Here is a 12580-nt window from a genome sequence, read left to right on the forward strand (position 1 = left end):
GACCTGACCCTGCCAATCAAGAAAGAGAGGGAGGAGCTGGAAGAGGAAGCACAAGCAGCAAGGTTGCACAGAGTGGCTTGGGCCTGCCCACAGTGCACTTAACTTCTCATGTGTATATGCATTAAAAGTGCTTTTTCTCCAGAATGAAGCAATCGATTGCTACGGGAAAGGTATCATTACGTTATGCAGAGCTAGCCCTACGAGGCATTATGTATATATATTTATTTTTAAAACAATTCTATACTTACCTATATTGAAGCAAGTTTTCTGTAGGGAGTGGAAACAGCTGGAGTCTTGTGCCATGTCGCATTAGAACTATTGGAAATGGATACTTACCGACTGCAAACTACACTCACCTTTGTGAAATTAGCAAATGAGGAAACCTACACTATTCAATTTATGAGTGGGAAGTTCTACAGGCATACAGGTGATGTTCCTCTGTAGTTTGTAAGAACTTCCATATTGGTCAATGAATCATTTTGTTGGTAGGATGTGGCCTGTGTAGGTTCATTCTTAGCTTTATGTTGCGTATTGGATGGTGACATTATTATTGCTAATATTTTTGTTCAACGAATCTATAACGCCAAGTTACTGCACTTGACCAATTACTCCCAATAATAAGTGACAAAATGTACTGATCCCCTAGGGGACAAAGGGGTAAAACTTAACATTTATTCCTATGTCTAAAAAAGTGAAGCACTAACATAAAGCATCGGCCTGAGGGGCCTCTGAACAGACTAACATGAAGACAGCCCAATGGGGCCAGGACAAACAAACACGAATAGGTAACACTCATGGAAAGCAGGCAAAAAAGGAACGTTCTCACCCATCAGATGCTGTAGGCGTAGATGGTGGAGTAACTTGAATGCATACGGCCTCCCATACGATGGATTGCATGGATGTGTTACCAATGGAGATGATTCCAACATAGAAACCTCAGCAAGGCAGGAAACGGGAGCAAAGAATCCCTAATCAACCCTGATAGAGGGGTAGGGGCTAAATCACCCTGCCTACCTATACGAGGTACTTGCCCCGCAAGGCGCGTCCCCGTCGGGATACCTTTCCCTAGTCGCGGGCGGAATCCCTAGTACACCCTATAAAGGTAGACTCCCGACGTTTCATTCAAGACGAACTCATCAGGGGAGATGTACAAATGCAATGCCAGGCTGATGGTAAAGCCTGCATTGAAAAAAACAAAAAGTAGGGAAAAAGGAATGAGCATACGGTGGTTAGAGCTGGTATACAGATATTCCAGCAAGTATAGAATGGGCAAGGCCAGTGGAGCCAAGACCACCACAAACCACAAGTAGCTTAGGTACAGGCTCACCAGTGGGTGACACCCGTAAAGGTCCAGATATGACCCAGGATATAGGTTATCCAAAAAAGGCTGTTTGTGTGATGCAGTGCTTAGGACCTAAAATGTATACTTTACCTTCCCTGGAAGAGATACTTTATCACACCTTTTTCAATGTTTTTATTGGTTTACAACAATTACAAATCTCTATTTCTTCTTCATCTTTGTTTTGCTGGTCTGCTGGACCATAAAAACTCAACCTGATTGGTTATATTCTTTCTAGAGTGATGTATTTTAAATAAGACTGAAAACAGCTGATTTTTACATGGTACATGCCTTCACACATGGTCCAGTTTTATGAGCTGTGTCTGATGTACTGTTGCTTCGAAAGAGTTTAGGGTGAGTTCACATGCAAAAAAAATCACAGAATAGAGTGGTCTTACTGGGAGGAAATACTCAAACCCTAAATACTGTAGCGTATTTATAACTGGGCTAGCAGATCCTCCACATGTGATCCGTTGCTAACGGCAATCCCCAGCAAAAATGCATACAATGAAGGATGCCGGCAGCAGGCCACATGCACCACAAAAACATCCTACACAAGATGGAATAATGTGTGGATGAAAATATAAGAGTAAATAGATCACTGCAAATGGTGCACCACACTAATATGCAACTGACAATATAAGGCTAAGCCCTCACACTGATGTTAAAAAATTTGATTTTAGACAATATATTCCTGTCAGGAGCATATCGGAGCCCGCCAAGGTATCTCAGTGTAGCGCAGGACCTATCGCTAACCTACCTATAGTGTGCGAACACTGTCCGATAGGTGCCAAGGTCCGACTCACAGCCAAACTCCCACATACCTCCAAAGTAAAATCACTAACACAATGGGATGAGGGAGGAGGTTGCGAGCCCCAACTACGGCAGGCCATGTGACGCAGGCTACAAGGTGCACTCGAATGTTACCAACGATAAGCGGCCGCACATTCAATACATATCAAGAAAAATCACAGAATAGGGTGGCCTTACTGCAGCTAATTTGTAGCAGAATTCTGTACTAATGCCCCATTCATCTGAATTCATGTTTGTCACTGAAACACCTTTAAGAACTGAAATTTGTGCAAGAAATCTGCTGTATGAAAATTCACCCTAGCATTAGTAATCAGCTTAAATGAGGAAATCTTTTAATTTTTTCAGTATTTTTTCCTATATTCTTTGCTTGGGACATTTCATCTTTACTTTTTCATCTACACTATATCATTTTGAGAAATCCAGTGTTTTAGGCAGCAGCAGAGAGCTATAAAATGTCAGTAATAAGCATTACTGTCCCTCAGCATTTTTATTGAAGAGCAACAACAGCTGAACTTCACCAGAAGGATGACATAAGATATGATCTGACATTGCAAATCAGCACCTTCACAGATCTTATACGGCCCCGATGACTATGAAACCTAAAAGAAAGCTGAACTTTTCATCATCTTGGCAGCTCTTCAGAAGATGACGAGGTGTTGTGATACGCTACTATGGCAGTTTACTTCCTCACTCAAGGGTCATTATTCAAAATATTGGACTGTACTGGAAATGTACTTTGTGTCTGAGGAAGTTTTGGATGTTTTCCCATTATAGGCAAAGTTCCAAGGTCATTTAATTGGTTAGAGATTAAATCTGTCCTTCATGAGATCTAATTAGACCTGGGCAGATCTCCCTGTGAAGAAGTTCACAAAGAACTGTTGCTTGGGCTTCCACTTGTAAAGTAAAAAGATCTATGATCTCATGTCATATAAAAGCACGATATCTGTAAAAGATATCTGTGAGAAAGGGAACCTGTCTAAAACATACATGTCCAAAGGAAATGTGCAGTTAATTGCTGCAAAAAGATATTAAAGACGCTCTGTCACCAGGATCAACCCTATTAAGGCTACTTTCACACCTGCGTTCGGGTGTCCGCTCGTGAGCTCCGTTTGAAGGGTCTCACAAGCGGCCCCGAACGCATCCGTCCAGCCCTAATGCATTCTGAGTGGACGCGGATCCGCTCAGAATGCATCAGTCTGGCGGCGTTCAGTCTCCGCTCCGCTCAGCAAGCGGACACCTGAACGCTGCTTGCAGCGTTCGGGTGTCCGCCTGGCCGTGCGGAGGCAAGCGGATCCGTCCAGACTTACAATGTAAGTCAATGGGGACGGATCCGTTTGAAGATGACACAATATGGCTCAATTTTCAAACGGATCCGTCCCCCATTGACTTTCAATGTAAAGTCTGGACGGATCCGCTCAGGCTACTTTCACACTTAGAATTTTTTCTAAGTTATAATGCAGACGGATCCGTTCTGAACGGATACAAACGTCTGCATTATATGAGCGGATCCGTCTGGGCAGACCACAGACGGATCCGCTCTGAACGCAAGTATGAAAGTAGCCTTAACCAGACACACTGCCTGGTAGGGCTGATCATGCTGATTAAAACTATACATTTCTTTTGTCTGTATGATAAACAGCTGCAGAGAAATCTGCATTTTTATTTGCAAATGATTATTTCGAGCACCAGGAGGCAGGGCTGAATCTTTTGAGCACTGCTATGTAACACCCCCTGTGCTCTGTACACTCCACCCTCCCCTTGATTGACAGGGCTAGACATGCTGAGGGCAGAGCTGTGTCCTTGCATCTACATATCATATACTCTACGTACTGTAGCTTCACCACACTGAGATCTGCTCAGAAAGCTAAAATACATATGACTGCTTTATTCACAGGCACAATGTATGATTATAAAGACGCCAGTCATATGTGCTAGCTTACAAGCATGGGGAAAACTTATATATCTATGTGGTAATGTTATAGCTTGGTGGTTAAATGATTGGTTTTACATGTAGAGATCCCAGATTTGAATCTTGTGTGACACATATAATTTTTTCTTCTTCAGATATATTTTTTCTTCCACATTTATCCTATAAGAAAAGTCTATGTCCATGTTATATTGAGAATAATGGTTTTTTTTTTAGAACGCTGTTAGCCCAGCGACCCATGCCAGTGCTGCTGCCCCTACCTGTGGGCACGGGTGCCGGGCTCCCTCTTTACCTCCTGCTGCCATGCGCTGTGCTGACTTAACTGTTGCTTCTGTGCTCCATGCCAGAGTTTACTTCCTGCTGGAGACCTGTACTGTTGTTAGGTGTGTCTCTCCTCCTTTGTAAGGCAGCACGTACGCGCCCTCTGTCTCACCAGCCTATGGCTGGATTGCAGGAAGTATTTAAAAGCTCTTCCTACCACAGGAAGATGCCTGAGCAACTCATGGTCACTAGCTTCCCTAGTTCCAAGTGTGAAGATGTTTTTCAAGTTCTGCTTTTGTAGTTATCGGATTTTGCCTGTTTGCCGCCTGCCTCTGACATCGGACTTCGTTTACGGACCTTGCTTTATCTCTGCCTGCCTTAACCGCGTACTTCCCTCGGTGGTTGCACCGGTATCTCTGGTCTGCTGCCACTGACTCAGGAACTGCTCTGGAGTGGCACCTGGCAACTATCCTAATGGCCCAAGCTAGGGTTGAGCGATATACCGGTATCACGATATACCGCGGTATTAAAAAAACGGCGATATGGCGATATCGCCGTTTCGTAAATACCGCGGTATTTCGTGACATCATAGAAGCGGTCATGTGCGCTGACCGCTTCTAAATCTGCGGCCGCCCGCCCCAGCATGAACCGATACGGGACATTTGCAGAGTACTTCTACTCGTGCAAATGCCCCCGATACCTGCTGGCCGCTTGCGGTGGCTCTCTCAGCAGTTCGGCCGGCGTGGGGGAGGGAAGAAATTCTGTGACTCGCATTTCCTGCACCCGACCTCTGATAGGACGCTGTGATCTGCGCAATTAACCCCTCAGGTGATCACAGCGTCCTCTCAGAGGTCGGGTGCCGGGAATGTGGGCAGTGCCCCCCTCCTCCCTCCCTCCCCAGTATTAATCATTGGAGGCCACAGGGTCGTCGTCCTCCTCCTCCCCCCATCATTGGTGGCAGTTTTCAGTTCCGATCGGAGTCCCAGCAGTGTAATGCTGGGGCTCCGATCGGTTACCATGGTAGCCAGGACGCTACTGGAGCCCTGGCTGCCATGGTATGTTAGTGAGCAGCATTATACTCACGTGCGTCGTGGCCGCCGGGCGTTCCTTCTTCTCATAGGTCTGTGCGGCGCATTGCTAATGCTATAAGCCTTAGCAATGCGCCGCACAGACAGAAGAAGGAGCGCCCGGCGGCCACGACGCACGTGAGTATAATGCTGCTCACTAACATACCATGGCAGCCAGGGCTCCAGTAGCGTCCTGGCTACCATGGTAACCGATCGGAGCCCCAGCATTACACTGCTGGGACTCCAATCGGAACTGCAAACTGCCACCAATGATGGGGGGAGGAGGAGGACGACGACCCTGTGGCCTCCAATGATTAATACTGGGGAGGGAGAGAGGAGGGGGGCCCACTGCCACCAATGATGGGGGGGGTGACCCTGTGGCCTCCAATGATTAATACTGGGGAGGGGGGGGCCCACTGCCACCAATGATGGGAGGGGGACCCTGTGGCCACTGCCAGCAATGATTAATACTGGGGGGAAGGGCACTGACACCAATGATGGGGAGGGGGACCCTGTGGCCACTGCCACCAATGATTAATACTAGGGGGGGGGGGTTACCAGAGGGGGCTGATAAGAGGGAGAGGCTGGGGGGGCTGATCAGAGGCTGGGGAACTGCCCGTCTGCCCCCATACAGTGTAATGTCTCCTTGTGGCTGCCCCCATACAGTGTAACGTCTCCTTGTGGCTGCCCCCATACAGTATAACGTCTCCTTGTGGCTGCCCCCATACAGTATAATGTCTCCTTGTGGCTGCCCCCATACAGTATAACGTCTCCTTGTGGCTGCCCCCATACAGTGTAACGTCTCCTTGTGGCTGCCCCCCATACAGTGTAACGTCTCCTTGTGGCTGCCCCCATACAGTATAACGTCTCCTTGTGGCTGCCCCCATACAGTGTAACGTCTCCTTGTGGCTGCCCCCATACAGTGTAACGTCTCCTTGTGGCTGCCCCCATACAGTATAACGTCTCCTTGTGGCCCCAAGTGTTTTTTTCTTCTAAATGGGCATTTATCGCGATATATATCGTTATCGCGATAAATTTCTTAATATCGTTATCGTGGGAATATTTTTGATATCGTCCAACCCTAGCCCAAGCCTATCCTCACCATCAGAGGCTCTAGTGAAGACCAGGTAGTTGCTTGGTCACGCCCCTTCAGAGTATAGCCAGTCAGTGGCGCAGCGGGTCCACACCCGCTTGCATAACAAAAGCTATTACATATTACTGGTTTCTTTACAATCATATATTGTGTCTGTGAATAAATAGAATTAGAAGTAAATTTAGAAGTAAAATAGGGCTGGAGGGGTTAAAAAAAACAAAAAAATTTTTACTCACCTTAATCCACTTGTTCGTGCAGCCGGCATCTCTTCTGTCTTCATCTGTGAGGAATAGCACCTTTGATGACGTCACAGCGCTCATCACATGGTCCATCACATGATCTTTTACCATGGTGATGGATCAAGTGATGGACCATGTGATAAACGCAGTGACGTCATGAAAGGTCCTTTTCCTCACAGATGAAGACAGAAGAGATGCCAGCTGCGCGAACAAGTGGATTAAGGTGAGTTAAATTATTTGTTATTTTTTTTTAACCCCTCCAGCCCTATTTTACTTAGCATTCTGTATTCAGAATGCTATTATTTTCCCTTATAACCATGTTATAAGGGAAAATAATACAATCTACACAACCTTGAACCCAAACCTGAACTTCTGTGAAGAAGTTCGGGTCTGGGTACCACAGTCAGTTTTTTATCACGCGTGTGCAAAACGCATTGCTCCCGCGCGATAAAAACTGAACAACGGAATGCAATCGCAGTCAAAACTGACTGCAATTGCGTACCTACTCGCGCGGGTTTGCCGCAACGCATCCGGACCTTATCCAGACACACTCGTGTGAAAGAGGCCTTAAAGGGAATCTGTCAGCAGTTTTGACCATGTTAAACTGCTGACAGCCCTGGGGTCATGGGGGTCTGGGGATAGAAGGACTTTTATTATAGGGAACAGTGAGAAATATAAACTCTTGGGCTACTTTTACACTCGCGTTTTGGCTTTCCATTTCTAAAATCCATCATGGGCTCTCAGAAGCGGTCCAAAACTGATCAGTTTTGCCCTAATGCATTCTGAATAGAAAAGGATCCGCTCAGAATGCATCAGTTTGCCTCCATTCAGTCACCATTCCGCTCTGGAGGCGGCCACCATGTGTAAGTCAATGGGGACGATCCATTTTCTCTGACACAATAGAAAACGGATCCTTCCCCCATTGACTTTCAATGGTGTTCATGACGGATCCATCATGGCTTTAGAAGACATAATACAACCGATCAGTTTATGACGGATGCATGCGATTGTATTATTGTAACGGAAGCTTTTTTGCAGATCCATGACGGATCCGCAAAAAAAGGCTAATGTGAAAGTAGCCTTATTCATTTGATTTTATATACAGATTAAAGTGTAGCTGTCTCAGTTTATTTTTAATATTGTGTAGGGACACAGACATTAACATTTTTGTAAAATACTTTAAGTGAAAGATGTTTCTATGTTCTAAAAAACAGGGTGTAAAGAGTCTTCTCTGCAAAGCTCTAACAATGTTGCTCAGGAGAATCTGTCTTTAGTGTTTTACTGAGCGCCAAAGACACCTGTGTGTTACATGCAGAAGCTTCTAGCCTCCTTTTGTCACTACCTCAGTCCCTGACTATGGACATGTGGCCTAATCATCACTGTCCATCACCCTGCCTATCCGACTTGTTACACACAACAGGCATCTTAAGCGCACAATAAAACTCTGAAGACTGACGACAGGCTCTCCTTAGCAACACTTAGAAGTTTGCTAAGCAGAATCTTTAAACCAAAATGAGTTGCACTTTAACTGTGCAGTCCTCTCTGCATTCAGCTGCTCTACAGCCCCTCTACTCTGACTGACAGCTGTAGCATCCAACCAGAAGACAACAAAAGTTGTCACTCAGAGCCGAGGGGAGAGGCTGTGAAGCAGCTCAGTACAGAGAGCACTTCATATTGAAGCTCCGCCTTCTGAGAACTTGCAGAATAAAATTTCACGTTCTCACTACTCCTGGTGATAAAAGCTCCACTACCGGTATGCTTGTACTACTCTCCCCATCCTCTGCCTAGTGCTGTCAACAGTTTAGCATTGTGAAAACTCCTAACAGACTCCTTATAAATATTTTGTGATAACCTAATGTTGATTAACCACATGCTGCCCTTCAGTCTAATATGGTTTATCATGGCTTATAAGGTAAAGGCACCGTTATTCAGGACATTTCTGTTAGGTATGTGTTTAGGTCCACAGGGTGGAGCTTGTTGACTTGCTATGTACATGGCGGGAGAAAGTTAAACAATCTTCTACATGTTCCTAGTTGCTGCTGCCTGACATATTAGCACATTCTTACCCACTGTAGCTTCCAAAGAATATATCAAGATAATTACATTGAGAAAAGTGTCATCAAGCTCAGTAAATGTGGCCCCGCTGACAGATTGATGAGGAATCCGCAGATAATTCTCTATAGCTTTTTTGCTTTATTGTTAGATTATCATATCTAGCACATTGGGAAATGGAATTGGCTATTTTGTAAATGAAGGTCTCTGCTGTTTATATGTGAGAAGCTATAATAGCGTAGTCTGGACCAGCTTATGGCTATAAAATATTGGTACATTCACTCACCAAAAGTTGAAACATCTGAATGCATAAGTAGCCCAGCTGAAAGCCGTTTTTACGTATGTGTGAACTGCATGCTATACATTATACAGCTCATCCATTACCCCTGTAAAATGTGTCAGTGACACAAGCACAATGAAAGCCAAATCATAGTAACACTTTAGAAGGGGAAATGCGCCTGTGGGTCACCGTCACCATATATATTTGGCAAGCAAAGGAGTGGTAATGTGTTTATTCAGAATGACCATGGCGGCACTGAAATTTTAGCAACTGAAAATCTGTTCCATACTTCTGAGTGGAGCTTTTTTCTGCAGTACTTGTGTCTCATTTTTATATTCAGATGTATGGGATGGATTTTCAGTCTGTAATAAAAATCTGTCACTTATGAACATAGCTGTATCTGTTCATTTTAAGTGGTTTTCCGAGAATTTGCTATTGATGACATATCTTGAAGGCCTTCAAAATCAGATTGGTGGGGTTCCTGTTTGTGGTGAGTTCTGTGGTCTCCTCGCAGCTTACCCTGACCAGTGCCATCCATTGGATAGCGGTCGTGTTTGGTATCGCAGCTCAGCACCATTCACTTGAATAGAAGTGAGCTGTCTCAAGGCCAAGCGACTGATGAACATAACGTCACTGGCCTAGGAAAAGCAAAGTAGCTCCGTAGAGGTGAATGGAGTGGCCAACATGCATGTGTGTCTACTGGTTCATATAACCCCTTCCTGACTGCCATTGTACATGTATGGCAGAAGTCAGGTCTTTCTAGATGGTGCCCGCCAATAGCCATCCCGTTTCAGCTGTTTTAAACAGCAGACACTTGGGGCTAATGTCTGCAATTGCCAATTTCAGACATTTAACACCTCAGATGCCATGGTCAATTGTGACCATGGCATCTGAGATGGCTTTCCCCTGGAGTGCTGCGCAGCACCCCTGCGTGGAGATCGAGGGAGTTGTTCATTGTCTGCAGTAGCCTGGGTCTCTCTGCAGATGTTAAAGCTGTAGTTCTTATGGAGAATAAATGTATTGGGTAACATATGTCCGATGGATGGCCTACACATGTCTGACACATGGCATCCATCGAGCCGTCATCAGACATGTTTTTGTTTCACGTTTAACAGCTTACACCATACATTTCGTGTAATGTCATTTTTAAAGGGCACTTGTATTATGATTGACTTCCAAGTCAATGTTTAATAATGTATTAGTAATCTTCAGGACATTTTATTGTATTGCGTATTCAACAAACATATGTATGTAATGAAATAAGTAAAACCAGTATGTGCTAATAGAGAGAGAGAAAAAATAAATAAAAATACTGCTTGTATTCATTTTGTATAGTGGTGTTATGTATTTGCCTTCATTTTAAATCATGCAATCTGTTGAAGACTTTGTATCTAGTGGTATGTATTTTATACTTTTGTTTGTTCTAATTTAGAAACCGGACAAGGACTCCAGTCAGTCCAGGATCTTACGGATATGGAAAAGTTCCTTACGTTTTACCTCTGCAAAGTGACACAGGTCAAGAAACACCAAGAAAAAGGAGACAGCTCCAGACCGGAAGACAGTTTACCAACGGACGAATCGTAGCGCAGAATCGTTACTCCGGCATTGGTAACATTCACCAAGAAGGTCTTAATCCTTCAATTAGGTCTGCACATCCTTCAGCAAATAAGTGGCTGCCTTCCCCTTCTCAGACTCAACCAATATCTCAAAATGTCTTCCCTGATTCTCCTGTTCAGGGAGCATCCCTCAATTTGCTCAGAGGTAATCCACAAGGCCAGCGTGGAACTACAGCTATCACGTGTACTGGAGTCTACAAACAGTATAAGCTGTGCAATAAGGATGTAAGTGCAAAATACATGCATTCTATCAGACTAATCAATCACACTGCTTTGTATCTAAGAGCACATCATCGCTCACAATAACATGGAGAAGCTGTTATGTTGTACAGTTTATTAAAGGGGTTATCCAGGTCTGTACCTAAAATGTCTCTTTCAGACACGTTGAGCAGTACTTAGCCTTCTGTCTCTCCACTGATTCCGCCATCCCGACTGGGATCATCTGACCATCCGATTGGCTGCAGGCTCTAACTCGGTCATTGCAACAGGATCTGCTCCTCAGGTTGTGGAATCGGCAGAGCAACTGAAGGTTAGGTACCATTCAAAGCATCTGCTGTCCACAGGTTAGTACTTACCCGGAGAACCCCTTTAAGGTAATGTTGATCTTAGATCTTTAGAATTTCTGAGCATGGAGAAGTACTAAACTATATAACCATGACATAACCCAGTTGATTACATGTAGTGTAACAGAAACTAAAGAATTATTTTCAGGCCTTTTAGCTGATGTATAAGGACTAAAGAATAAAGGACAATAGTGTAATCCTTTTTGGGTACAACTACAAAGATCATCTCTATCTCTGGAAGACCCAGGATATCTGTGTATTATATAGACAACCCATCTGGTGCAGAGTGGCCATAGACCCTACAAGGAAATGACCATACATACCTCTCCTGAATTCAACTTCTGTGGCCCTCATCTCACCTGCTAAACCCCCTGCTCCATATCTTAATCAGAGACAACTGTAGGAGGATAGAAAATGGCTGCTGCTGTTGGCCACCACAGGGACAGCTTTTGGGGTAGTATTTGGTTCTGCTGGGATGGTATTTTGCACTACGGTATTGCTGACACCAACCATATGTGTTGCCCCGCCTTCTATTAATTTGGATTCACCTACAACATGGGGCCACTTTTAGTTTTTTATTTCCGGGACCACTTTAGGTCCCCAGTCCGCCCTTGTAACCCATCTCATTCAGTGTGTGCTGGAGGCAACTAGCAGATCAAATAGTAAGGATGACAAAAGACAGTCCATCTAATTTAAAGGGAATCTGTCCCCAGCGACCTCCCTAACAATCTGTTTTCATAGACATATAGCTGTGGTTCACCTGATTAAAACACTGGTTTTCTTTTGTTGATCCGAGGCTCCGTTCTCAAATTATGCAAGGGAGGGGCTGGCCACAGAAAGGAACTGAGCTTGGGTGCAACAATTGCAATGTTGATGCCCTCATTGCACCAAAGTCCTAATTTGCATATTAACAAAAACTGTCATCACGGAGCCTCAGATCTACAAAACAAAAAAAGGCATTTTAATCAGGATAACCGCAACTACGTGTCCATGGAGACAGTTGGACAGGGAGGTCGGTGGTGACGGATTCCCTATAACCTATTATGCAGTTTAATTCATGAGGAAGGTAAAAAAAACTATTTTTCTCATCTTAGGGAGAAATTCCGTGACTCAAAATATCTCAACTAATCTTGGGTTCAACGACCTATCTCCAGTAATCTAGTAATTATAAGGCTATAGTCACATCTGTGTTGGAGGCACCACTAGGAGCCAGATTTAGACTTTTTGAAAGAAAAAATCATGCTGCATACCATCAAAATGACGGACATTTCACATCATTGATGTCTGTTGTGGTTTTCGTTTCATCCTTTCTTAAACTCTGTCAATTAAT

At 44.4% G+C, this 12580-nt stretch overlaps 1 protein-coding gene across 1 annotated transcript in view; it reads left to right on the forward strand.

The window, feature by feature from the left end:
- Positions 1 to 12580, forward strand: part of THSD4 (thrombospondin type 1 domain containing 4) — a 750309-nt gene that overhangs the window by 183161 nt on the left and 554568 nt on the right. Inside the window, 1 exon segment of the mRNA XM_040413864.1 lies at positions 10504 to 10912. Coding sequence (XP_040269798.1) covers positions 10504 to 10912 — 409 coding nt within the window.

Source organism: Bufo bufo, chromosome 1, assembly GCF_905171765.1.
Source record: "Bufo bufo chromosome 1, aBufBuf1.1, whole genome shotgun sequence".
In the NCBI taxonomy this organism is placed as follows: Eukaryota; Metazoa; Chordata; class Amphibia; order Anura; family Bufonidae; genus Bufo; species Bufo bufo.